The sequence below is a fragment of the Python bivittatus genome, unplaced genomic scaffold, assembly GCF_059951505.1.
Source record: "Python bivittatus isolate LINGU-HERP-01145 unplaced genomic scaffold, Pbiv_v1 ctg000220_np1212, whole genome shotgun sequence".
In the NCBI taxonomy this organism is placed as follows: Eukaryota; Metazoa; Chordata; class Lepidosauria; order Squamata; family Pythonidae; genus Python; species Python bivittatus.
In genome coordinates, this window is record NW_028277048.1 from 2,373,084 (window position 1) to 2,398,048 (window position 24,965).

Here is a 24,965-nt window from a genome sequence, read left to right on the forward strand (position 1 = left end):
TGGATCCTGCACAGAGAAGAGCTCCAGTCTCTTCTTCCAGTTCCTTCATGGTCCACAGTGGTTTAAGCATCAGCCTGCAGGAAAAAAAAATCAGCCTCACCTAGTAGTTACAATATTCCCCTGTACAATTCTGTTGCCATTCCTACAGTCCTTAATGCATTAGGGTGAAATGGCTATCCTAGGCAGCTGACTTTGAGAATCAGTGCAGCTGGCTGGGGGGATGAATTATTGATGGTGGCTAATGACTGGATAATTGAGGCAGAGCAGAGAGCAGCAGGTATCAATTATACATGGGGCTGTGGGCAGCTGGGATTGAGCAAGAAAGGAAAGAGGGAGGAAGGGATGGGCCACAAAGGTCAACCCCAGGTCTTGTGGAGAACATGAATTACCACAGAACCAAAGTCACATCTGACATGGGACTACCTAGAGCGCATGGATATAGGCTGTGCAAGGATAGCCTGACTGCTGAAGCCATCAAAGTGCTGCTTTGGGTAGCAATTTTTTCAGAGGCACCAGCAAAACAGCTATAGGCAACCACAGCACTGGATTCTCTGAAACCCAGCAAGGATCTTCTGACTCTTGGGCTTGAACCTGAATGGACAGCACAGGCCACAAAACCCCAGAAATCTATCAACCAAGTTCCCTTCATTACAGCTTCCAAGAAAGGAATAGTTTTACCTCAACACTATCGAGACCAACACCCTCTGCTGAAAGGAACACAGCCTCCATGGTGTGAAAGATGTGGAGAAGTAGGTTACACCATGAGGTATCATAAATAGAAACATGGAGGTCAGCAAATCCCAATGTCCATCTCATGCAGGATCTGCAGTGTAGGATGTAGCCACAACATTCATATAGATGAATGTCTAGGAAAGTTGCCAGTCTAAATACTTCCAACAAAAGAGAGCCCCCCATCTTTCAGGGAACTTTGTTCTAGTCTCAACTAGTTCTTTTAATTAGGAACTTTCTTCTAATCCTGGGCCAAATATGCTGTCATTTTCACACATTGGTTCTGGCCCTGCCCACCCAAATTAACAAAAATTATGTTCCATCTTTTGCATTCCTTGCAAATATCTGAGAACTCTTATTATGTCTTCCTTTAGCCTTCTGTTCTCTAAACCCTAATGCAGTCATGTGTTTAAACCATCCTTGAGACTTCATTCTCTGAGCTCTGAGTGGCACCTATGGATGCTACACTGGAGTTTCCAAACTTATAAAAATGTTGACCACAGAATCAGTTGCACAGCATTCTAAACCTCCTTCAAGGCTGAGCAGAATCCATCAGGAATGTTTCCTTGGTTAGGAAACTCCATCAGCCAACCGAAATAATATTGATATGATCTATCATGCTGACTCTAAAAGGAAAGTGTTCTTAGAAAGAAAAGTAAAGGAGATTCTAGCTGCTTCATTTTAAATCAGTGTCCTCCAAAGGCAGTTCAACTTGGGCCTAAAGCTGTGCCCCAGAGGAAAAAAGAAACATCCCATATGATAAGTTCTAAATTTAATAAACCAACCTTTTCTGGTTCAGGAAGTTTCTACTAGCATTGAGACAGAAAGCATAAAGTAGAAGCATCTGCAGAACTGATATACTGATTAGGACAGTCATGGAGTCCAGTATGGGATCTTGGGACAAGCTTATGTAGATACCTGCCTCATCTGTTCTTGGGAAGATCTCTTGGCCAATGAATCCCGAGCAGTGTGCTGGTCTTGGCTGGAAAGGAACAAACAAAGTACTGCAAAGCTCATGAAGCATTCTCCTAGCATTGCCTGAAGCTGGGGGTTAGATTGGAGGGGGAAGGTCCTGCTTTAACTAACACTTAGGCCTGACTGTCAGGCCCAATCTCTCCAGGTATACTCAGACAGCTTCTCCTACTAAGCATCCACAAAGCTGCCAAGCTAGATTTGGAAGGTAATCGAATGTCCTTCATTTGTCCTTTGCTATGTTTCTACTTTCCTGCTCATTGCCTCCCTCCGCTCCTCTTCTCACTCTTCCCTGCAAAGGAAATTACAATTGTTATTTATTCAAACTCACCCACCCCATTGCCTCTAATTTCTGAGCCTGCAGCCCTTGGAGTAAATTGAATCAGGGGAATGCTTTATAACCAAGGAAAGGCTCTTGGCTAGGTACCAGGAACTTGGGAACCTCACCACCCAACAGAAGCATGGGAAACCAACATCCATGAGCTTGCCTGTCATCCTACAGGCAAGACTGTGGCTCATTGATTTTGTGTGGCATATTCTGACAGCAGACAGATGGGGAGAGTGCCTCAACAAAGGAGGTGCTTTCTTCTCCCTTTGTCTTTAAAGTAGAACATATACAGTGCCAATCCCAGTTTCTGGTGTGGACTGCCACAAGACAAAGAAGACAGGCATACTCTATCTCTACAGCCTACTGCAAAGTCCACAAGATCCTGTCTATCAGTTGTGATTGCACGTGTGCAAAATCTCTGTACACAGACTCTGGCACAAAAGTTGCATTTTACAGAGGACCTCTGGAGGATGAACAGCTGAAGAGATGCTTAGATCACCACTGGAAGAAGACACTGCATACAGGCAAGAGCCTTCACTAGGTATTACCTTGTAGCACAAGAGCAGCAAAATGTGCTTATTCCTCTGCTTTTATTGCATCCTCCAAATATTGGCTAGCTGCCCTGCTCAGAGTGGCCCAATCCTTCCTGGGTCAGCAGGGCCTGGGGAGTACCTGCATAGCAATTGTGAGGGCTACTCTCAACACTTGGTAGATAGAATCACTACATGGTCAGCATCACCACAAGCTGTACTGGCTTTTTATAGGCTTCCAGATGCAATTCAAGGTGCTGGTTATCACCTATACATCCCTACATGGCACAAGACTGAGTTATTTGCAGAATCACCTTTCTCCAATAGTATCTGCCCATCCCACATGCTCTGATAGGGTAGGCATGCTTTTAGTCTCTTCCTTGACACAATGCCATCTCACTGGACTTAAGAGGCGTACCTCTTCCATTGAATTTCCATATGATATAATCTAAGAAATGCCCTTGATCACTGATTGTCTTTTACTTTTAGCTGGTATTATTTTGTTTTTGTATTTTTGTTCCGGCCATATAAATAATAAACAAACAAACAAACAAATTTATCAAAATTTCCAGAGAGCTCCATTCATTGGAGTACAGCCACAATGCAAAGGGAACTATGGGACCAACCCAATTGAGCAACAGGACCCTCCAACTTATTTTTGTGGCCAAACACCCCCCCGCCCCCGCAACAAGTTTTGTAATGTGGAGAATTAATGTTGAGATCATCACAAGCCAGAAGAGCAGATGCTTCCACCTTCCGGCCTGGTCTATTTCCCATCTTAGTCTCTTGAAAGCTTCCAGCAGATCAGAAGATGGGGAGCGGAAACATCCGCTGGGAGGTGGAAATCATCTCCCATTTTCTCATCCTCTGATCCAATTTCCTCCCAGAAGAGGCAGCGTCTGGTATTCACTAATGGCCCAATCTGTCTTAATTAGCCAAAGAGGGAAACCAGCAAAGGAAGGGGAGGCTGCAAATCTCCAGCCTTCATAAAAGAAACAAAGGAGGTGTTCCTCACCCAGGCTGGCTGGAATGTATGCCCCATCTATGAATGGACAGACATGGCACTTTGCAAGCAACAACCAGCTCCTCATTCCCCCAACATTTACCTTCTTCTTTACGAAACCCCCCACACTAAGTAGAATTAACTTATATTGTAATTTGGATATAAGACAGTGGAGAGGGGGAACTAAAGCCAACAGTCCAGTAGAAGACCAGGGACTTCTAGTTGATGGATCCGATGGAGACCATTCATGGCTTGCAAGATGCTTTGGAATTCATACAAACGGCACAGAAACAACAATCCTCTTCCACTATTTGCCGAGGTATATAGAAACAATTTGCCTTTATATCTTCCATGGAGTAATCTAATACCTTCTTTCCTAATTGCAGCCACATTTTATGGCAATGAATTTCATTCATTATGTGTTGTGTAAAGCCCTGAATTTACTGTCAATTAATTTTATAAGCGATTTACAACTGTTTTCTGTTTTTACCATACCTTCTATTATTTTAGAACTCTCAATGTCTCCCCGATTTTTATTTCTAAATTTTAAAAAAAGTGCTTTGACAAATAAGCATTTTGCGCATGGTTCAGACCCCTTTGCTAATCTCTAAAAAGTAACCCAAGAAAAAAACACTCAAGTTCTTCCTTGGGATGAGTGACTTTTCTGAACTAGCTGGCCATTTGGGACCGTGGAATATAAATGACCAAGTATAACCACCTAGGAGTCTGCTCTGTAACTATTTGGGCATCATTCATTACACACTAAAAATTGCCCATGATGGCTTATGCTCATTAGCAGAGGAGGAAATAGCTATGAAGTGACCATTATGTTCTTCAGTCTACAGAGCTCTCCCCACTGTAGTTGTTCCCCCTATAACACAAGGCAGAAGGCTCTAAACTTCTCAGCACCAGGTTCCTTCACCTTCATCTTCATCTTCACCATCACCTTTGCTGTCCTATAGTTGCCAGTGGGAGGTGTTACCCTATTTGCTTGGGAGAGCCTTCCTATCAGGCAGCAACGTGAATGTACTGGTTTACATGGTGGGACTTTCTCTTGACCTGTATAGCTTGCATTTAGTACCAGATGCTCCTGGCTAAATTGCTCCAATGCCACTGAAAACCTGACTACACCAGTGACTCCTTCTTTTGAAAATTTAAGGCACAGGCCTGGATTATTATATTTAACAGATCAGAGAGGGCATCTGTTAAACCAACTCATGGCAAGAGATCTCTTTTACCTAATTTATTCCCTCTTCTATAAATGGAGACTTCTGGAATTACTCTTGGTCCCCTAATACATCCCATATGAAGGCCTATTGTAGGTGCATAGGTAGGTAATTGCTAGAAGAAACAAAAACACACCAAGGGACTGTGTGTGACATCTAAAAGAAACTGAAAACTGTTATTTACTTCACAACTTGATTTGTTATCTCAATTCATCCCCACTGTGAACTCAACACAAAATGTCACATAGCAGCACTGGTATTCGGCTGTGGAAGCTCGATGGAGGCACCTTTCATCAAAGTGCTTCTTTAAACCAAAATATGCCACTAGCGCCATCTGCTGGTAATTCCTAAAACATGCAGCCTAAAGCCCGGGTTAACTAACAGTAGCAGTTGTGTGAGCTGGGCAGCCTTATAAAGCTGAACGAACAAATGAATAAAGGTAAGCTCTGAAACATAGGTAGGAAAAATGCTTACTAATTCTTCTATTTAAAGTCTGTCAAAAAAGTGACTGCCTGAGTTCTCATAGGATGTCCATAGCTTTAGAAGAGTAGGTTAAAAAGCTCTTTAGCAAAAATGTAGTTACAGTACAAATTTCTGCAAAGTGATCTCATGCTCATCAGTGGATTCTAAGCTCTTCCTTTTATGATCACAGACTTCAGTATTACAGAACGTGGCCTTCTATGTTTCAAGAGAATACAGGATTGACGTGCCCTCTTTTTGGCAATAATGAATCTGGGTGGTTCTGTTTCTGCACAGTAACTCAAGCCAACAAAATCTCATCAGTGCAAGCATCACTGAGCTGCTCCCATGAAGCTCACAAGATACACGCCTTCATGGTAGAACGTTTGGCTTTTTATTAGCTTTTGTCAGCTGTGCTTGGTCAGCGGGCCCAGTCTTTCTCCCAGGCACGGATGCACGGCAACCTCTCATCCACATGGAAAGAGGAAGATGCTCTGAATGCGAACTGGCAGGAGCCATGAAATGCTTGCAGTTGCAAAGGGAGAAAATCCAGGTTGCAGCCAAAGGAGAGGAGCTTTTGAGATGTCCTTGGTGCTAAGAACAGTTCCCCAAGCCTGCATTATTAATGTGGCCTTGTCAGGGAGTGAATTATTTATTTAGCACTATTTGCAGGAGTGGCAAGAGGCACCAAGGTGCTTTTAAAATAAAGAGTACAGAAATGATATGGATTATTAACCCCCTTCCTAACTAAAACTACTCCAGAAGAGGCTAGAAAACAAGGAAGATGAAGCTTGTAGGATGAAACTGTTTAACTGGGGCTATAGGCATTGACTACAGGATTGCTTTTACTGGCAAGAGATAAACTATTGTTCAGCTGCACAATAAACAAAATATGGGATACTCAGGAAGCTGAATCTGACACGGGGCTTGCCCTGCACATTAGAATTACTCAACAGTAGCTTACAGAAAGAAAGCACCGATTCTTTCCTGGTGGCCATTGGCCTCGCAATTCGTACAGTAACTCTTAAGGCCTTCCTTATCAAGAACCTACCATTAATCTCTCTCCCTTTTCTTTTCTTTAGAGAGAAAAGTTTGTAGTGCTTACTACAGAACAGCTAAAAATATATGGAAACACTTCCACTCCTCCTTTAGATTAGAAAATGGAGTAAGATGAAGCTCAAGTCACTTGTCAGGATAGGGCTCAGTTTGGTGTTATGGTGGCTAAGAGTGCTATCAGCACGCTACTGGTTGGTAGTGCTTGACTACTGTGAAATTACATCCCCATACGTAGATTCTGAAGCTCTGCAAAGCCCACTTTAGGGCATAACCTGCTGTCCCCCCCGCCCCATGGCACTATATTCCCTCTTTAAAAATTTTAAGTTTTTAAAAAGGGGTACAATACCATGTGCTCCTCACCCTCATGTAGTAGCATAAGGGCTGCCTCCAGCCCTGCATCTGAAGTGCACACATGTATTATAAAGGGGGGGATCAAAATTTGGTCCCTTCAATACAGATTGAGTGCATAAAGCTGTCTTCAGTTCACTGAAGACCTGAGTCCAGCAAATCTAATTCAGCTCATTTTGCCAGACACCATATAGGACATAAAATGCCCATAGTATCCTCCAAACAACCTACCCTCTTTCTTGGGGGGTGGGGGGGTGGGACTTTTCTCCTCCTCCAGTTTGTCCTCCTGGTAGCCTAAAACATATCCCAGGAATCTTAGTTCTGTGTAACCCAGATGGCATTTTACTAGGTTCATGGGCAAGCTAACCTGGAGAGTGCACTGCATGGAGTACTATAAATTACAGTATCATCCAGATACACTTCACAGAACTTTCTTCATTCTGGGAGAACCCGTTCCCTCAGTCTCTGGAAGGTTGCAGAGGCATCATGTAGACTAAGTGGCATTTTCACAAAATAGAATAAAGGCTGTCTTCCCTCTAGAAATAGCCTCCAAAGGGATTTGCATTAAATCAAAGGTGGATAAGTACCTACACCTGTTTAACTTACTTAGCAAATCATCAACTGTGTACATAGGATAACTATAAATATTTATGACATGATTTAACTGACTTAGGTCCACAAAATCTAACCTCCCCCTTAGCTTTTGGCACCAAGATAACATCCCACTCATTGAGAGGGTTCAGCATCACCAGGTTCTGCTGTGTTGAACCTCCTTCTCCAGAGTGCTTCTCGCCTGTTTGAGGATATGATCATGCTTTTTCCTAATGGGTCTTGCATCTCCAATGGTGATCCTGTGTTCTACTGGTTTACTGGTGTAGGCTTTCATGGCTGATGTCAACAAGCAGTAATGAGCTTTTGGGCTGAATGGCCGTAGTCTAGTTTTCTGTTGTCCTGATGTTTAGCCAGCAGTTATGGCTGGCATCTTCAGAGGCACAGTGAGCTGCTTTGTGGTGTATATTCAGCCCGAAAGTTCATCACTGCTTAGTCTCTGATTTGCCTGTGAACACGCCACTGTGCTCCTTTAAGAATCCCTCCAGACCCGCCTTTTGCCTTCTACTCAGATCTGAATCCATCTGGATTTCAGAGTGATCCTTGCCTGGGTTAAGAGATGCAGAAGGAGAGAACCAGCGAATTGCAATCAGTCAGCCTCCCTGGCTGATTATAAGTTATATTTTGTCTCCAGATTGCCTTGATCCTTCACCACTGACAATGATGGCTACCAGGACTGATGGGGAGCTGGAGTGCAACAACATTTGGAGGGTCTGTCCATTTTAGCACCTGCAACTCCAAGAAACAGGAAGCAAGAGTTTGGCAGGTTTTAAATTCCGTTCACCAATGGCTTGTACATCTTTGAAGAATATGACAAGAACAGCCACACAAAGGAACCTCCAAAAGTACAACTACCCTAAACTAACAGAAAGGAGCTCTTCCTGTCCCTCCATCCCAGAATGGCAAACCCCACACAGAAGCCCGACCCAACTAAGCTCTTTTGCCTTCTGACAGGTCCCTCAAAAAGGGTTATTTTGGGGGTTGGGGGGGGAGGAATGACACCCACTCACTTATGAACGCTCTCACAGAACCATGTCAAGTTTCAACTATAGAAAAAAAATCTCCATTTTCACACAATTTTGTATCTTTTAACTTAGTCCTAAGGATTAAATGGCACTTTTTAAAGACAAAAGCCATGTCTCTTAATATTCAGTATAATTAAAAAAACATACACCTATGGGATTAAACTTTAGCAATTTCTTATTTGCAAACAAGACTATGAATATGGCAAACCATAGAGGATGGGCATAGATAACCAGAATAATAAAGGAACTTATTGCTGGAGTGTGAGTATACCCGGTATCAGAATCTGTACTTTACAGGACACCAATATTTCAAGGAAATGGGTAAAAATGTCAACTCTGGATTGTCTTCCAATGCAATAGCCCTGAAGGTTAAGGGGAAAATAGTTCCTGGCAGAAGAACCATGTTTAGGCCAATATATGACTAATGTTCAACCATTTCAAGGAAATTGAATTAATGCGTATGAGCCAATAATTTTCTTACACTGTTTTCAATAGATATAAAACAGTCACATGAACTAGGACTGGAGTTTTATATTGGAAGCAGTCTCTCCATAGTTACGTGATATGGAACTGGACCTTTCACAGCTGCACTCCTCCTTCAGGTCAAGTATCAGGTGGCTAAAATGTAGAAGGTGCTGCTCAGCAGATAGCAAAGTATACTTCAGTTGGATAAGATTATTCTTGGCTATTGTTTCCACTGTTCTTTCCCCCTTGGAGGAACAGGACAGCTTAGCACCATAATCTCCAGTTATAGGATGATTTGACTTTATGCTGTCCGAACACCCTGAGCACACTGACATTCGCACGAGCTTTTTATGTCAGTCACCGTCTGGTCTTAAAAAGCTACCCCGTATCTTCCTAACAAGAGGGACAGATCCTTGTGCTGTGGGAAGCACACACCATGTCTTCAGCTGTGGCTGTGCAAGACATGCCCTCAGCTGGTTTAGGTTATTTGGAGGAATAATAATTAAAGTGATTCACGATCAGGATCAGGCAGCCTTATGGTCTGGGTGGCTCTTTAGTTTGTGGAACTTGACACTGTCCAGCTTCTCAAAACGCTTGCCACAGTACTCGCAAGTAAAGTTGTACTGGACTTCTGAGGTATGCTTCTTCATATGCCAGTTGAGAGAAGACCTCTGTCGGCATTGATAGCCACAAATCTCACACCTGTGGAGAGAAAGAGTTATCACTCTCTGTACTCCAGACTGGAGACCAGCAAAGCACTCACAGCCACAATCACTACCACCAGCTGTTGCTGTCTATTCAGGATGTACTACCCATAATCAAGTATAGTATGTATTTCGACCAGATGCTATATTCCACCTAAAAGCAGCTCCCAACCAAGATGGGAATACTATCATTCTGAGCAAGTCAGCCCTTCAAAGTAGGCAAAGGCAGGAAACAGGAGTTGCTAAGTGTCTTGGAATGCACCCTAGTGCGGTTAGGGTACTGTAAAAGAACTCTGAAAGCCTGTCAAAGCCCCTCCCTATTTCAATTTATACCTAAACACAATCAAGGTAGAGTTTTTCTGAACTTCCTTTGCACACTTTCTATTTTCCCAGGACTTAGGTATCTTTTCTGTAACAGCTCCCCTCCCCTTCTCTGAGTCAAACTCACATATCTTCACAGAGCAATAGACTGTATTTAAATAACAGTCTGTCAGGCCAGGTCACTGCTTTCACTCTGTGGTCGTTTGGTTTTAGCTAATGCACATGCCTGCTGGAAACGATCTACATACTCTTCCTGTCAAGTACTGAAAATAGCTTTTCTTAGTACTATTATCTGGCCTCAAATATATCAAATGTATTAAGCTACTGCAACAATTACTAAGTGGCTCATTCAGGGTTCCCATTTTAAAAAATGTTTAGACGCTCATCCCCATAAGTGTTCCTTTCCAATCAGAGAATGAACCAAATGGGGTCTGGTAAGCCTAATCAATTAAAAGCTACTGTTTAAAAACCATATTTAATAGATATTCCACCTTCTAGCTTTTACAACCATGTCTTAAGATATTATTAGCAGAAGAACAAGATCAGCCAGACGGAGCCCTTACCAACTTGCACAAAGAAGGCAACAGTAAGCAGGCTCCAAAGACCTCACCCTAATGCTCTGATGCTAGAGAATGGATCAGCCCAGACTTTCTAGTCATGCCCCGGGTCACTCACTGGAGAGGCGTCTCTCCTGTGTGTGTCCGGCGATGGACTTCCAGGTGGTTCTTCCGCTTGAAGGATTTACCACAAGTTTCACAGGTAAATTCACGGACTCCTGGGAAGATAGAGGAAAGATCATCAAAACACATCAATGGCTAACATAGGGGTCTCTGTCCCAAAGAAAATGGATCTGATTTAGGGACACCTTCCAAAGCAACTTGCTTGAATAAGCAGCCCTGCCATTGGTCTGATGTAATTAAACCTTGAGACACCACACATGAAGTAAAGAATATAGTGTCGCTTTAAACTTAAAGAAAAATAATAGAAAAAGGGAGTTCCCAATCACATTGGTCAACTGGAATTCAATATTTAAAGAAAACTAGTAAGAATAAGTTTAGTTGTATAGTTCTACACAACTTCTAGGAATCAACAGAAATGCAAAAAGAACAGAACAATGAAGGTTCCTTTTCTCCAGTGAATTGAGGGAATCCTGAAAACTGTCTTGCTCCTCCCACTTGCTCCAGTAGGCTCCAGTAGAAGTAAAAGGGATTATAATAATAATCCCTAGAGTGATAGAGAGCACCTTTTCCCTTCCAGTTATGGGATTGTAAGCAATAGCTAAAAAAAAAAACAGAAAAAAAAACAGAAAAAAAAAAAACAGAAAAATCAGACAGAATAAAAAACACAATAGGAAAATAATCTTTCCCAACGGCAAAACTATTATCTTCTCCATCCACTGCAGAAAGAGAACCTTCAAGTCCAGTACTTCATTTTCCTACAATGGAAGAAGCAGTTCCTATATGGATGGAAAATATAATTCTGCAAGACTTTTAGAAACTTCCTTTAACAAAGGAAGATGCAGAAATCCATGTAGCGGCCTTACATGCACTGCTCAGAAGAGCCTCTGGAACAAAAAGAAGTTCTAGGTGCCTGGGTAGCTGTGCTGTTTATAGAATGGACTGTGACTCCCTCCAGAGCAGCATTCAATAATGTTTCATAAGAGGGAAACAGAAGGCTGGATCAACCTTGATAATATGGCTATGGAAAACTTCTACTACATGTAAAGTGATTTTCTGAAAATAAATCAATTAGTAGTTATAGAAGATTAAATCTTTATTGCTCTGCATATGTCCAACCAATTCCATGCCCCATTCAAAATGGTCTAGGCTTAGGACTGGACAATGGTAGAAGCAAGAGAGGAACCGGTAAAATACTATCAGACTGAGATTTAAAAAAAATATATAAGGACTGCAAAATGGCCACATAACAGTTAAGTAAAAGACACATGTCAGTTGTGAAAGTTTTAGCACTTTAGCATCTGCTAAAAAAGTTGCTAGACTGGGCAGATAGCTGTACTGTTATATTCTAAAGTTCAGTCAGAGAAAGAATGGCTTGGGAATCTTTCAACCCAGATAAATGATTTGCAGTATTGACAGCTTCCATAGATTTACTGAAAAACTAAGCTTTCTAAAAAATATCCTCCAAGATCTTGCATACATGAATTTTGTACAATTCCTTCCTTTAGAGCATTTAGTATATCAGAGAACTGAACATATCCCCAGACAATCTTCAAGTATTAACACAGAAGAAGGATGATCTGGAGGATTGTTAAAAACACTATAAAACACTACTACAAAAACAATATACATTTTAATAGCACATATACTCTTATCAGATTACAACAGCAAATTTAATAAACAAACACTATCAAACATTACCATTCCAGGGTCAGCTAACAAAAGGATCCCTTTTTAGTAGACTTAGGAGTACCTAATAATTTCTCTTGTGGGAAAAATGAAAAGCATCTACAATCAGCTTTGGGAAAATCTAATGGGTCTCTGATCAATGAAAACACAACCAAGATAAAATTACAAGAGATAGAAAACCTGCAACATGAAAAAATGAAAATTAGGTCCAGGCGCTATGTCCACTGCAACAGAAAATGTACCATCTTGGCCAACAAAGGCCTACTTCTACCCATATGCCCAGACTTTTCAATGAGAAGTTGAAAAATGAGAGATCTTCCAAAATGGGTAATTATAGCATTTTCAATATGTTCCCCCAGCCTGAAGAAAAACGAGAACCCAATCTTTAGTTAAGACTGAGAAAGCAGCGGAGTTCTCAGTGATTTACTGTAAACCTGTGTTAGGAACATAATTGGAAGGGAGAAATCCTACTCTAAGGATTGCTGCAAATCTTCCTGCCTACTAGAATAAGTGGGAGGAGCAACTTTCCTCCTCCACTGCAGGAAAATTAAATCCTGGTTTGGACCGCTCAACTTCAAAGCTGTAGTATGTGTTGATGTGCAAGGTAAACAATTCCATCAAAGCCACCATGTACCAAAATATCGCTAAAGCAGTAATGGTGAACCTTTTGGGCTTGGCATGTCAAAAATTTGGAAAATGCCTAACCTGACTCTGCTGGCATATCATTGCCCATGAACAAAAGAGAAACAATTCTTTACATATTCATTTATTTAAAAAAATACAGTCCAATCATGTGTGGTGCTACATATTATATAAAGGAATGTGAAATAATTACAGAAATGAAATACGAGTAAAACAAACTCAGTTTCTTTGGTAACTCAAACAGAGAATAGTTGTTGTCAGGTGTTGGTGAACACTGGCGTGTTACCCAAAACGTTGTGGTATGTCACCTTTGACCCATGTGTCATAGGTTTGCCGTCACTGCTTTAAAGTGAAGACATATCATAGCTAGGAAAATGTAGAGATGACAATATACCTGAATGAATTATCATGTGTCTTCGGAGATGATTGGACAGGTAAAACCTTTTGCCACAACCTGGGTGCGAGCACACCTTCGTCTTTCCTTTCCGATGAACGAGATTAACATGATTCTGAGGACAGAAAGAAATGGGATGAACGTTGTTCCTATAGAATACAAACTGGAAAGTTTTTACCACTTCTTCACAAACACACAAACACACACTAAATTAGAGTAAATCACCACCCATCCTTCAGTGTCGTTGACTTTGCAAGTCAAAGTCAAACTTGGAGAAAATGGTTAATTATGCACCCTTGGTTGCATTGAAAGTTATCATAGGGCATAATCAGGCCATTTAGGCTCTGGAGTCTAACCCCATGTTCCATGCAGGAATCCAAATTAAAGCATCTCTAACCGAAGGCTGTCTAGCTTCTGCTTGAACATATCAAGGATAATCGTTCCCACTACCAAAAAAGTAGCTCTTTTACTTCTGCCATTTTGCCTGACTTTCCAGTATAGAATACAATTTAGCAATCAAATTAAGGTCAGAAGCTCTTTGATTCTACAACTGTAAATTTAATCAATATCAGGTCACAGAAACTATACCTGGAAGCTACTAAGTGCTACATAGACTTGGGTGCATCCTTCATAAGGACAGTGGAACATCTCCAACATGCCATCTGCATCTATGACACGACCTCTTTTGCTCCGCCGCCTCCTAAAAGGAGAAATGTTACTCAAAGGAAAACTGCAATACATTGTCCCTAAACCTACTTCTATGTCACAAAACCATTCTACTATCCTATTGTGCTCTACAAAAAGTTACAGAACCAAAAGGCCTAAAAAGGGGTTCACCATAGCATCACAATAAACAGATTGTACAGAATCTTAAGAACACCAATTTCAGGGCTGAAGAGAAGTCTGAAAAAATTAAGATTTGAGACACTAATTTCTGTAAGTCAAGGACAGACTTCCAGAAATGAGGCACTAAGTTCCACAACTAATTTGCTTCTCCTGGTAACCTTAACTACCTAACAGTTCCCGAAGCTTGATCTAACAAAAATTAAATTAATCTACATTTCTCTGGTTTAGATTATCACAAAAGCCATGCTGGACCAGGCTAAGATCCAACTTAGTGCAGTATTTTCTTTTACAGTGACCAGGTGCCGCTGGGATGCTAATGTTCCCAACATGCTTAATGTTCCCAATTTGGTGGTAACATTAAATCTGAAAGACTAATACTCCTTGATAGACCCAATCTTCATAAATTTATCTAATCCTCTTAAAAAAAAAGTTTGTGGCCATGTCTTGTGATGATAAATTCCAAAGAATGATGAGGTGTTGCATGAAAAAATACTTTTGGGTGTTCTAAATCTTTTCTCCATCAGTTTCATTGGATAACTCCTGATCCTAGTGCTGGAAAGATTCTTATGGAGCTCTTCATAATCAATTCTGGTTTTTACTATCCTGAATAGTTTAATATAATCTGCAAATTTGGCCAGTTCAGTGCTTATCTGTAAGTCAAGACTATTTATAAACAAGTTAAATTGTACTAGTCCCCACACAGATCTTCAGGGAGTTAATTTTTTCATTTTCCTCTACTGGGAAATTGTCTGTTTATCCCCTTTACTTTCTATTTTTTAACCAATTAGCAATCCATAAAAGGAGAGGTCCTCTTATTCTATGACTGCTAAGTTTCTTCAAGAGACTCTGACAGGTTGCTGAGGAAAGATATAGCTTTATGGAACCCATGCTGATTCTCCTTCAGCAACACTTGCTCCTCTATGGGCCTACTTATTTTTGCGTAAATTACTATTAGTACAATCTGCCTGCCATATACATTAAGCTGAATGGGTTATAATTTTCTATATTTCCCCTTGTCCCTTTTAGAGGTTCAACTGGGTCAGCAAAGTCTGTTTAGGGGTATCAGTGTAGAATATTAATCGTCTAAGCAATGGTAAATCATGTAGCAACTATGGAAAAGCAACCAGAATCTTCAAAAATTGGACAAGCTGTATTCACAATACTCTATGGAACACATAATAAGCATTTTCCATGCTTATGTTCCAAGAAGCAGCACCCAGTTGCTTCCCTAACATAGAGATCTAGATGGCCACAATCTCCTTCTGCTGCTCACTCACTTTTCAGGCTCCTTTGGAATCTCATAAATAATGGCTGACATGTTGTTTCCATCTGTCTCCTCCTCCGGTTCAGGCTCTGGTTCCTGCTCCCCACTCTTATGGGCGGGTTTTGAATCACAGGATGCTTCTATTTCTGTTGGAGGGTGATGCTCTTCTTTTTTGAGTTTAAAAAGTGCCTCACTTTCTGCCATCAATCAGAAAGCAAAATTGTAATTCAAAATGCTGAAAGTTATACAGGGATGTTAGCCAAAAACCAATCAGTTCTGAAATGTGTTCCCTCTTAAAATATTTTACAAGCTATTGGGCAAGAAGGGGAATAGCAAACTAAATAAGCCAGAAACTTACTGAAAATAAGCTGGAGAGCCTCCATGGTAGGAAACAGAAAGCAGCATCAAACACATACCACTCCAAAAAGGAGTCTGTACTGCTGTTTCCTTATGTGACTTTCACTCTTAAAGATAGACTTGCATATAAAATTAACAAGGACTACCAAAAAATGGGACATAGAGAATTTAACATCAAAAATATGTATACACACTCAAAACATACATGTTCATGTCCCAAATTCAGAGATATCAAATAATCTATTTTATTTTAAAATTAACATTATCCTTCCTAACAAGAATACTTAATAAAGGTAAACCCTCCAATTTCTGATTTTCTCTAGTGTTAAGTACAGTGGTACCTCGGTTCACGAACTTAATTCATTCCATGACTCTGGTCGCGAACCGAATTGGTCGTGAACCGAATCAAATTTTCCCATAAGATGTAAATACAGTTAATCCGTTCTGACCCCTCCGAATTTGGTCGCCAACCGATTTTTGATCGCATCCCGAATCAAATTTCCCCATAAGGTTCAATGTAATTACAGTTAATCCGTTCTGAACCATATGTTTTTTTTTTTTAAACCGCAAAAATATGACACAAAGTACAGCACGAAGAGAGAGAAAGCTAACCTTGCTCGACGCGACTTCTGGTGTGGAGGACAGGAAGGCGGGTGGGGAGGCGGATATTGCTTGGAGGGAGAGTCCCCCTCCCTACAGGAAGCCGCAACCACGTGTCATGGGAGGGAAAATGGCCGCGGATCCTGTTCGTAACCCGATCCGACGTTCGTGAACAGAGGCAAAATTTTGCGACCGGAGCTGTTCGTGAACTGAAAAGTTCGTGAACAGAAGCATTCGTGACCCGAGGCACCACTGTACTTCATAAGCAATTACTGATATATCTGTAGTTCAGCTCCTATGGCATGAGGCACAAGGAATCACAAAATAGGTTATTGCAAGATGAGTGAGTAAAGTACAGAACTGATCTGCACTGCACTCCCTCAGAGGAACGCCAGTTCCTTCCTTCCTCCTTCACAGGAGACTCCACTGACAGCTGGAAGAATGTTTACAGAAAATAATAAGAAGATAAATTTGCATGCAATAGTACACAGACTGGGATTCTCCTTCCCCTGCCCCTTCTGAATTGTGAAGCACAAGCTGGAGGTTCCTGCAGTTCTTCTTCTACAGCAGAAACTGCCACTCTTATACTTACAACTGTGTATTAAGCTTACACATTTTAAGGCTAGACACCTGGTAGAAACTACCTTTTTTGGCTTTGATGTAATCCATGCTTTCCGTGCTACTGTGCTGTCCATTCTCAGGCTCTGCCTGAGTATAAGCTGCTACGCCCTCAATCATAGCACAAGGCAGCTCCTCTCCTCCTGCGCTGGTGACATTCAGCTGGATTCCTTCTGCTGTGAGAGAATCATAGCCGGGTCCAGCAATGATGATCACCTGTGAGCCTTGCATCATACCCTGCACAGGGCAGCTGGCTACTACTTCACCAAGTGTCTCTTGTGAAACATTCTCAAACAGAGTTCCGTGGCCTGAACTCATTTGCATGGGCACTGGCACGCATACCACAGTTTCCATTGTCTCTGGACCATTGAGGGGTGGATTGTGGCACATGTTAGCACCCTGTTCTGCTCGTAAGTCCTCAATATGGTGTTCAAATGGAATATGGATGCCATCCTGTGTGATGAGCCCACTGGCATTCTCTCCCTCTGCATTTGCTGAGGGTTGCTGAACCTGGGACTTGTCCTTCTGATTCCCCAGTTGTTCCTCTGTCTCAGAGCTAGAGCTCTCTTCTGAAGACTCAGAGCTTCCAGCTCCAGTGCCATTGGCAACTACAAATTTCAACAAAGATGAGAAAATCAGTGGATAGTTTCTTAAAAGCACAGACAAACCCTACAGCTAGATTCCTTACCCCCTTACTATCCACTGACAGCTATCCAGAACTCTACACTATTCAGCAGAGATGAATTAGGATATCTAAACACCTGCAGAACCACAGCTGCCCTATTTGCCTCCATGTATAAAGCCCCCTCTTCACACTTATTAACAATTCTAGATCACTTAATAAGACCAAAATCTTTCAACACAACAAGTGCATATTCTTGCCTTCTGTTTCTTCCACCACTACTCTCTGTGTAGAGACCAAGCATATCAAGAACTGATTAGAACCATCTGGTTTTCCCCTCCACTGTACTTCCTCAACCTCTGTATGAAGTGAATATAAACAACAGTACTTTCTGGATGCTATCCCGCTGTCTAATTTCTATAGTACCTGAAATCAGATAGTTAACTAGCCAAGAAATCTTGTTGGAAAAACAATGTTAGTGTGCCTCAATCAACCTGGAAAATAAACTAACTTGGCACTAGGAAATGTTCTAATGTGCTAGAAAATGTTCTAATGTGGCATTAAAAAAAAACAACCTTTAAATCTTTTAAAAAGGCACATAACATTATTTGTCACAAACTGTCAGAAAAGACAGGCTTGAAATGAGGAGAAAAATATGAAAAAACACTCACTGTGGCTAAAATAATGTAATATTACATAGACATTTTAATATAATCATTTCAAGACAGTAACATCTTGCCTTACAATATTCAATCTGAAAAAAAGAAAATAACTGAAAACTGTAGATACACTAATAAAACTTAGGAATTCAAAGAGCTGTCCATGATGTGTTGATAATTTCAGAAATGAATTTCTTTTCATTAATGCTGTGTTGGGCCACCCCCAGCCTCACTGTTATAACTTAAATTGTGTTCATGCACTTCCAAAGTGATCCCAGCTTGTCTCACTGATTTCCACACTCAGTTGTACTAAAGAATAACTCAGAAAGCAGCTAGCTATATGAGTTGCAAAAGCTCCACAGAAATATTTGCTACATTTGACTGCAAAAAAAAAGTCAGGTTAGAGTTTTAACATTCAGGACACTCTGCATACTTACCATTGTCACATTCATTTTCAGAATCACTGAGTGGTTTAAGTGGTGAGTGCAAGTCCTGGAAATAGCGGTGCCCTGCTTCACACTGCCACACAGCTGTGGTGTACATCCCAAAGTTGGGATCCAGCTCAGAGAGGTGAGGCTCATATGGGCAGCGGTTCTTGTGATCTTCATACCAGATGACTGTGTTTTTCAGGCAGTTCACATTCCGCCTTCTTCCTTGGGACATGTTAAGAATGGGAAGGAAAAAAAAAAAAAGCAAAAAAAAAAAAAGAGTTTGAGAAACTTGGAACAGATGGTATGCTCTCTCTGAAAGCTAAAGACAGAATCCATCTGTCTTTATATATTATATAACTTTATGTTAATTCTTTCTACATTTAGGAAAACAACTAACTAAATCAATTTCAGTCAAAATAATGCAAAAAAGAAAAGAAAAATAGCCTTGAAGACCCACCTTATCACTGCAAAGCTGTTAAAATAAATATGGTTTAAGCCACCTCAAAGACAGTGTATTATCATTGCTCACATTGCCCTTTATTGTTAATGACAATAAAAGATGAACTTTTTGAAAATACTGAGTTGTTTCCATTTCATCAGAAGGAATGCATAAATGAATACACTTTCTTTTGCAATATCAGCACTTTGGAGTAGTACAAAGTCATAGAATGCTTTAGTACCCCATGATACAAATTGCATATCTCTAGTCACTAAGCTGAGTATTTACTTGACTACTTCCTGAGACTTCAGTTTGTACATGATACATTATGATAATAGAGCAATCTTTTGCAAGCTGAAGCTTATGTAAGAGCAGCACTGATATTTAGGTTGCTTGACCTATGTATTTCTTCTACCTTTTAGAAAACACAACCCTTCTTCATTCATTCATTCTATCTAATTTTGGACATCAGTAAGTCCTACGTACAGCTGGTTTAGCTTAGGCAACAAAATGATCTATTCAGCTATGTTCAGCCCTGAAAATTATACAGAGACCACTATCTATCTCTCCCACATCTAGTTAACTCACAAGATATGGAAATGTCTTATAACAGAAACCAAAACTTTTGTAAATGAATAAAGAAAAATACTGGTTCCAGTGACTATGAAGCAGGACAACAATTTAGTTCAATGGGATTTATTCCAGGATTATATACTACAGTCACAGCATATCAAAACTGGTTTTATTAAAAGATAGCAATATTCTTGCTATAACTGAGAATTTATAATTTGTACTAAACAAGAACCATTTAGGCGCAATGATTTCAGCTCTACTCTAGGAACTACTGCAGGCTAAGAAAAAAATACAGATTGGAGCTTTTGAATATGATAAAAAGGTAATTAATAATTTCTTAGGACATTTCACTTTTAACAGCCATTACTCATAATGCCAGCTCTATCTAATATAGTACTTTCAAAAATTTGAGATTCCTACATGAACAGGGCATGTGATTTGTCTAATTACTGGAAGAATTATTCTCATTACATGTTGAAATAACAAAATGAATTATCCTTCAATGCTCATGTCAATACAGAGGCCAGATTTTTAAAAATCAGCTAACTTAGATAAGCCCCTAACATTTGAATTATTGTGTCAATACAAGAACTATAAAACATTTTAACAGAAAATATGATATACTACAAAGCATTATCTTTTTATTTTAATCTCTATTGATACTTTTAAAAAAGACAGAAAGCAATGTAATTCCAGGGAGTCAATAGTGATATATTATGAGAATATGATGGATTTTTCAGCACAAATATACATTTTGGCTTTTAAAGTTGTTTTAAAAATATTTGAGCCAATCATGTGAAATAAAACCTATAATGGATGTACAGCAGTTTCAGTGCCAAGTTTAGTGTGGTCAAATATAGTAGAATCAATAAAGAAAGTTACAGGTTATAATGTGCCCTTTGATCTCTTGTTTGTTTTTTTGAGAGAGATGTAAAGGTGATTATAGCCAAGAAGAATTTTAATGGATTTTTACTTGAATAGCAAAAATAAAGTAAACAAAACACAGACCACATTAGATGCAACAAAACTAATAAAATTGATTGGGTTATAAGTGGGAAAATTGTTAAATACTGGGAGACAAGTGAAAATTATTTAACCAGAGTCCAGTGGAGTTGGGCAGCTATAAAAAATTTGAATTACTAAATTAAAAAATAAACTATTTCCGGAATCATTACATAGGTAAGCAAGGATTCTTATACCAGGAATCTGGTATAATTATAAATGTTCAGCCAAATTCACTGAGATTTATTTTGCACAGAACTGCTGATAATTTCTGTATCACTATAAATTCATTCCAGACTTTCCATTTGATTTCTTTATACTTTGTGGCATTTTGTTTTTTTAATGTTTCTTTAATTTAAGATCTGGCTGCAATTGATTGTCTGCACTTTTGAAGTCAGAGCATGAATAATGCTTGACATATCAATCCATAGATTACACTTACTTTTTTTTCGCTGTGGCTCATAAGGCATCTGCTCCCATGGTTTTCTGCAAGTAAAGATGGCAGCATATCATTGTATGCATGTAGATCTCCAGAAGTGAATGCTAGGACTTGTTTGCCAAAGGAAAGCCTTATCCAAAGGAGGTATTACAAGCCTTTGAAAAATCTCTTCAAAGATAATATTTCAATAAGACTGTCATTCACAGAAAGGAAAATGATGGTAAGAAATAAGGAAATTATGTTTCTAAAACCACCTAAGCAAGTTTATACCCTAATCAGGACTCCATTCTCTAACAGCCTTCATCAGAGCAAAAAACAACTCAGAACAGAATTCTAACATGCTGTCACACTTTCTCAGTTAGAGCAATCACTGCCAATGAGCAACCAAGGACTCCATCAAGAACAGTTATCCACTATTAGCTGATCTGGTATAATTCCTAGATCACCATGCATAGTAATATAGATTAGTCTCTGATTTTCACACAGTTTTGAGACCTAAATGTTACATTTCCAGAGAATACATGCATTCTCTATGATAAAATTAAATTTAGAATACGACTGATAATTTTCAGGGAATTTTTAAAAGATTTTATAAATTGTCATTGGCTGCACAAATGTAGTTGGCAATAGATGGTTATGGAGGATACAATACTCATATGTGACAGCCAAATTATAGTACTTCATTCTGAAACAGCCATATAAGTGCCCTGCCTGTTGATAATGAAAAAAACACTGGATGGTGATAATTTGCCAGGTTTTCACCTGTTTCTAATTATCCATTTCTAAATGAAGTTACAGAAAGAGGCATTAGGAACACCAGCTGGAATCCAAGATGACATAAGAAGATGCCCACTTGCACACTGAACCATCTCATTCTCCTTTCCTCGAATGCCTTGAAATCTACTCTAGAAAGCGAGATGCTCTGGAGCAGCAGAATTCGAAGGCACACAGGGACAACAGGACGAGCTGGAAATCGCCCTATGCTAATCCCCGAAACATAATGCAGTTTTGCTGGCAAAACCGCACCATCAGCCTCCGTGCGCAGAAAGAGGCCTCGTGCCTCTCCCAATTCATGTTTTCGGAGAACCCTTCGTCTTTGGTCCTTGCCTCCTTCGCAACTGCCATCGGAGGGAAGGCCCGCGCTTCTCGCGCCCCGCACCTTGTTCGATATGAGGCCCTCGGGGGGCGTACGGCTGGGCGCTCCCCCACTCGCGTTAACCGTCTAGCCATCTCCTCCCTCAGCCCCTCCTGCCGGCTCTCACCCGCGGCGCCCGGCCCGCTGTTCTCGTTCCAGTTCCAGCAAATAAGCCGCCAGCTTGGCGTCACTCCAGCCACTGCGCTGCCTCAGGTCCACCCACGGGCCGTGAGACTCGCCCAGGTAGACCCGCCGCTCGTCGTATTTCTTGCGGGATTCGAGGCGTCGTCGTACCCGGTCAGACTCGGTGAGGCGCGGCCTACCCCGGGCCTTCCGCCCACCACGAGCCTTCCGCCCACCCGGCGCAGTCTCGGCATCCACATCCCCAGCAGCGACCTCTTCTTCCTCCTCTTCCCCTTCTTCCTCGGGCTCCCCACCATCCTCCTCACCTGGGGCTGGGCCGCGCTCCGAATCACTCATCCCTGCCTCGTAACCAGGGAACCCGCCACTCGAGGAACCTTGTTGTTAGGAGCGGGTTGGGGCGCGCATTAGTGACGTTACGGGGGCGACCGGTCGCATCCACTTCCGGGTGGAGGAAGTCTCTTGTGCGCCCTCCCTGCGAATCCGGCGGAGAAGGGAGCTTTGGCCGGATGACTTTTATCGAGGTCGCAGATCAATCAAGTCTAGATTCTGGGAGTCAGGAGGCTGTGTATTTTGGCAGACATAAGCACTGCCAGTAAAAAAAAAGTGCAAGAGGGGCTATCGTAGGGGCGTTTAGACAAGTTGCAAAGGGCAATGATAGCAGAGAGTTATATTTTTCTCTCTGCTGCCACCTAATGATCCTCCGGATTTTCATAGTTCAAATGGGGTAGTTCTATCTGAAAAAGTGAGCATCCTACTTTTTAGTGGGGAGGGGGTTGGACTGGGAGAATTAGACCAATATGGCCTCATGTTTTCCTTCTTGATCCTCCCACATAATTATCTGTTAAGTCATAACTGTCATCTATGTGTATGGAAAGCTCTTCAAATTGCTTCATTTAGTTAACTAAGAGATCCCTTATTTAGTAGCTTAGTGGCTGCTAATTCTGATGGACATTCTTTCCAGGACTATCAGTAGCTGCTCCTTGAGTTCTTGTGAGCTTCTGCCAATCACATCCTTGGTGGTCTGCGAAGCACATTGCACATAGATTTGTAAATTAGATTTCATATATCTTTGAGGTTTTTTTTTAAAATAAAGTTTGATTTTGTTTATCTCTTGCAAAATTAATTTATTACCAAAAGGGACAAAAGAAGGGCTGAAACTTTTAGTCACATGCCTGTAAGCTTCAGGGTCAAAAGGTTGCATCATAGAAATTTGTTCATAATTTTTTTACTGTCAAGAAGGCAATACAAATAGTAAGAACGCTCTCACACGCAGATGGGAGAATGCTAGGTGAGGTGCCTCTGCAAAATAGGCGGTGGCAGCAGAAACTACCAATTCTTACCTGAAGGCAAGGAGGCATGGCCAGGGTGTGTACACCCACGGGGCTTCTGGGAGAGGAGACCATCAGCTGTTTGCCCTAAGGGCTCAGCCATGCCATTACAACTTCATAACCTATTCACTGTTAACATTAAATCTAAAGTTGGGCTGAGACTGACTGAAAAAAGAAATCACTGGATTAATTCTGTCATATGAATAGGGTCTAAAGAAATCTGACACGAGGCGGTTTGTTACTCTTTCTTAGGTCACAGGAATCTGATCCCATGTACATCTGTTATCAGTTAAGATTCCAAGTATTTGACAAACCAGTTTGGCAGCAACAAGAGATGTTCTCCTGTTAGTATCAACACATCAGCTACCTTTCTACTGCAGGTTATATGGGGAATCTTAGGTCTGAGTCCCATTTAAATTTCTTCTGTTGATATGTATGCTGTTCCTATGTCTTTTGTTATGAAAATTCTATATTTCTATATTTTCTGTTACACCGTATGCTACTGTAGTCTTAAGAAAAGAAGGCCTTGTTTTACTCATGGCCATTTTGGGTTTTAGAAAAGGACAAGCCTACCTCCATGTTTATTTCCTTTTTGTTCTTTGGATTTCTTTCCCTGCTTTTCCACTGCTATCCAATGCACCCCCAACTTTGGTGGATCTTTTCCCTATCACAAGGTTAGTTCTCTCAGATGGAGCTCAACTGACACCAACTTTTATCTGATCATGAGGATACAGGTGATTCTTTAAAATCCTTCCTCTTTACACTCCTCAAGACTTTTGTTAAAGATTATATCTGAATACTGTGAATTATTGTACCTAGCCCTGTTCCTGATTGGTGGTAATAATTCATCCTCTTGACTACACTCATCAAGATGTTCCTCTGCCATTGTTCCTATAATTGCCTTTGTTTGTATTGTCCTATTTATTTTAAAGCTTATCTATTACAAGAAATGCATAAACATCTGTATCAAAATGCATAGGGAAGGAAAGTGTAATAAGACAAAGATACCTGTGGTACACTTCTCCCAATTTTTGAATTTAAAATAAAATACTATTGCTTTTCACCCCGTCTGCAAGTGATGTTAATATTCTTAACAGTTCTTAAGGTCCCACCAAGATTTGCCTATTAATATGGATAGGAAGATGGCTTACTGGCCCTAGCAAAGTCCTGCTCCTTTGTGACCACTTAATCAAAGGGACAGGAAATATTTTTCCCCTCAGACAAGAGCTGCATTTCATAAGGATTCTAGGCAACTTTTCCCCAGTAAGCATCCAGCACAAAACTCTTGCAGTACAGGGTAAATGTTCAAATAATCTTAGTAACAGGGACTT

The 24,965-nt window shown here is 40.7% G+C and overlaps 1 protein-coding gene across 2 annotated transcripts; it reads right to left on the reverse strand.

The window, feature by feature from the left end:
- Positions 1-6,903: 6,903 nt before the first annotated feature.
- On the reverse strand, positions 6,904-22,760 carry ZNF653 (zinc finger protein 653). Of its 2 annotated transcripts, none has more exons than XM_007423040.4 (9): positions 22,290-22,719; positions 21,031-21,074; positions 18,581-18,796; positions 16,889-17,470; positions 15,301-15,484; positions 13,766-13,877; positions 13,178-13,292; positions 10,451-10,550; positions 6,904-9,452 (listed from the first exon to the last, which is right to left on the reverse strand). In XM_007423040.4, exons 1-9 carry the CDS (start codon positions 22,640-22,642, stop codon positions 9,275-9,277), a joined length of 1,884 nt encoding a protein of 627 aa, XP_007423102.2. In that variant the 5' UTR covers positions 22,643-22,719; the 3' UTR covers positions 6,904-9,274. The 2 variants fall into 2 exon arrangements, with proteins under 2 accessions (XP_007423102.2, XP_087993766.1); XM_088137640.1 differs by having other exon boundaries at positions 6,906-9,452; positions 22,612-22,760.
- Positions 22,761-24,965: the final 2,205 nt, after the last annotated feature.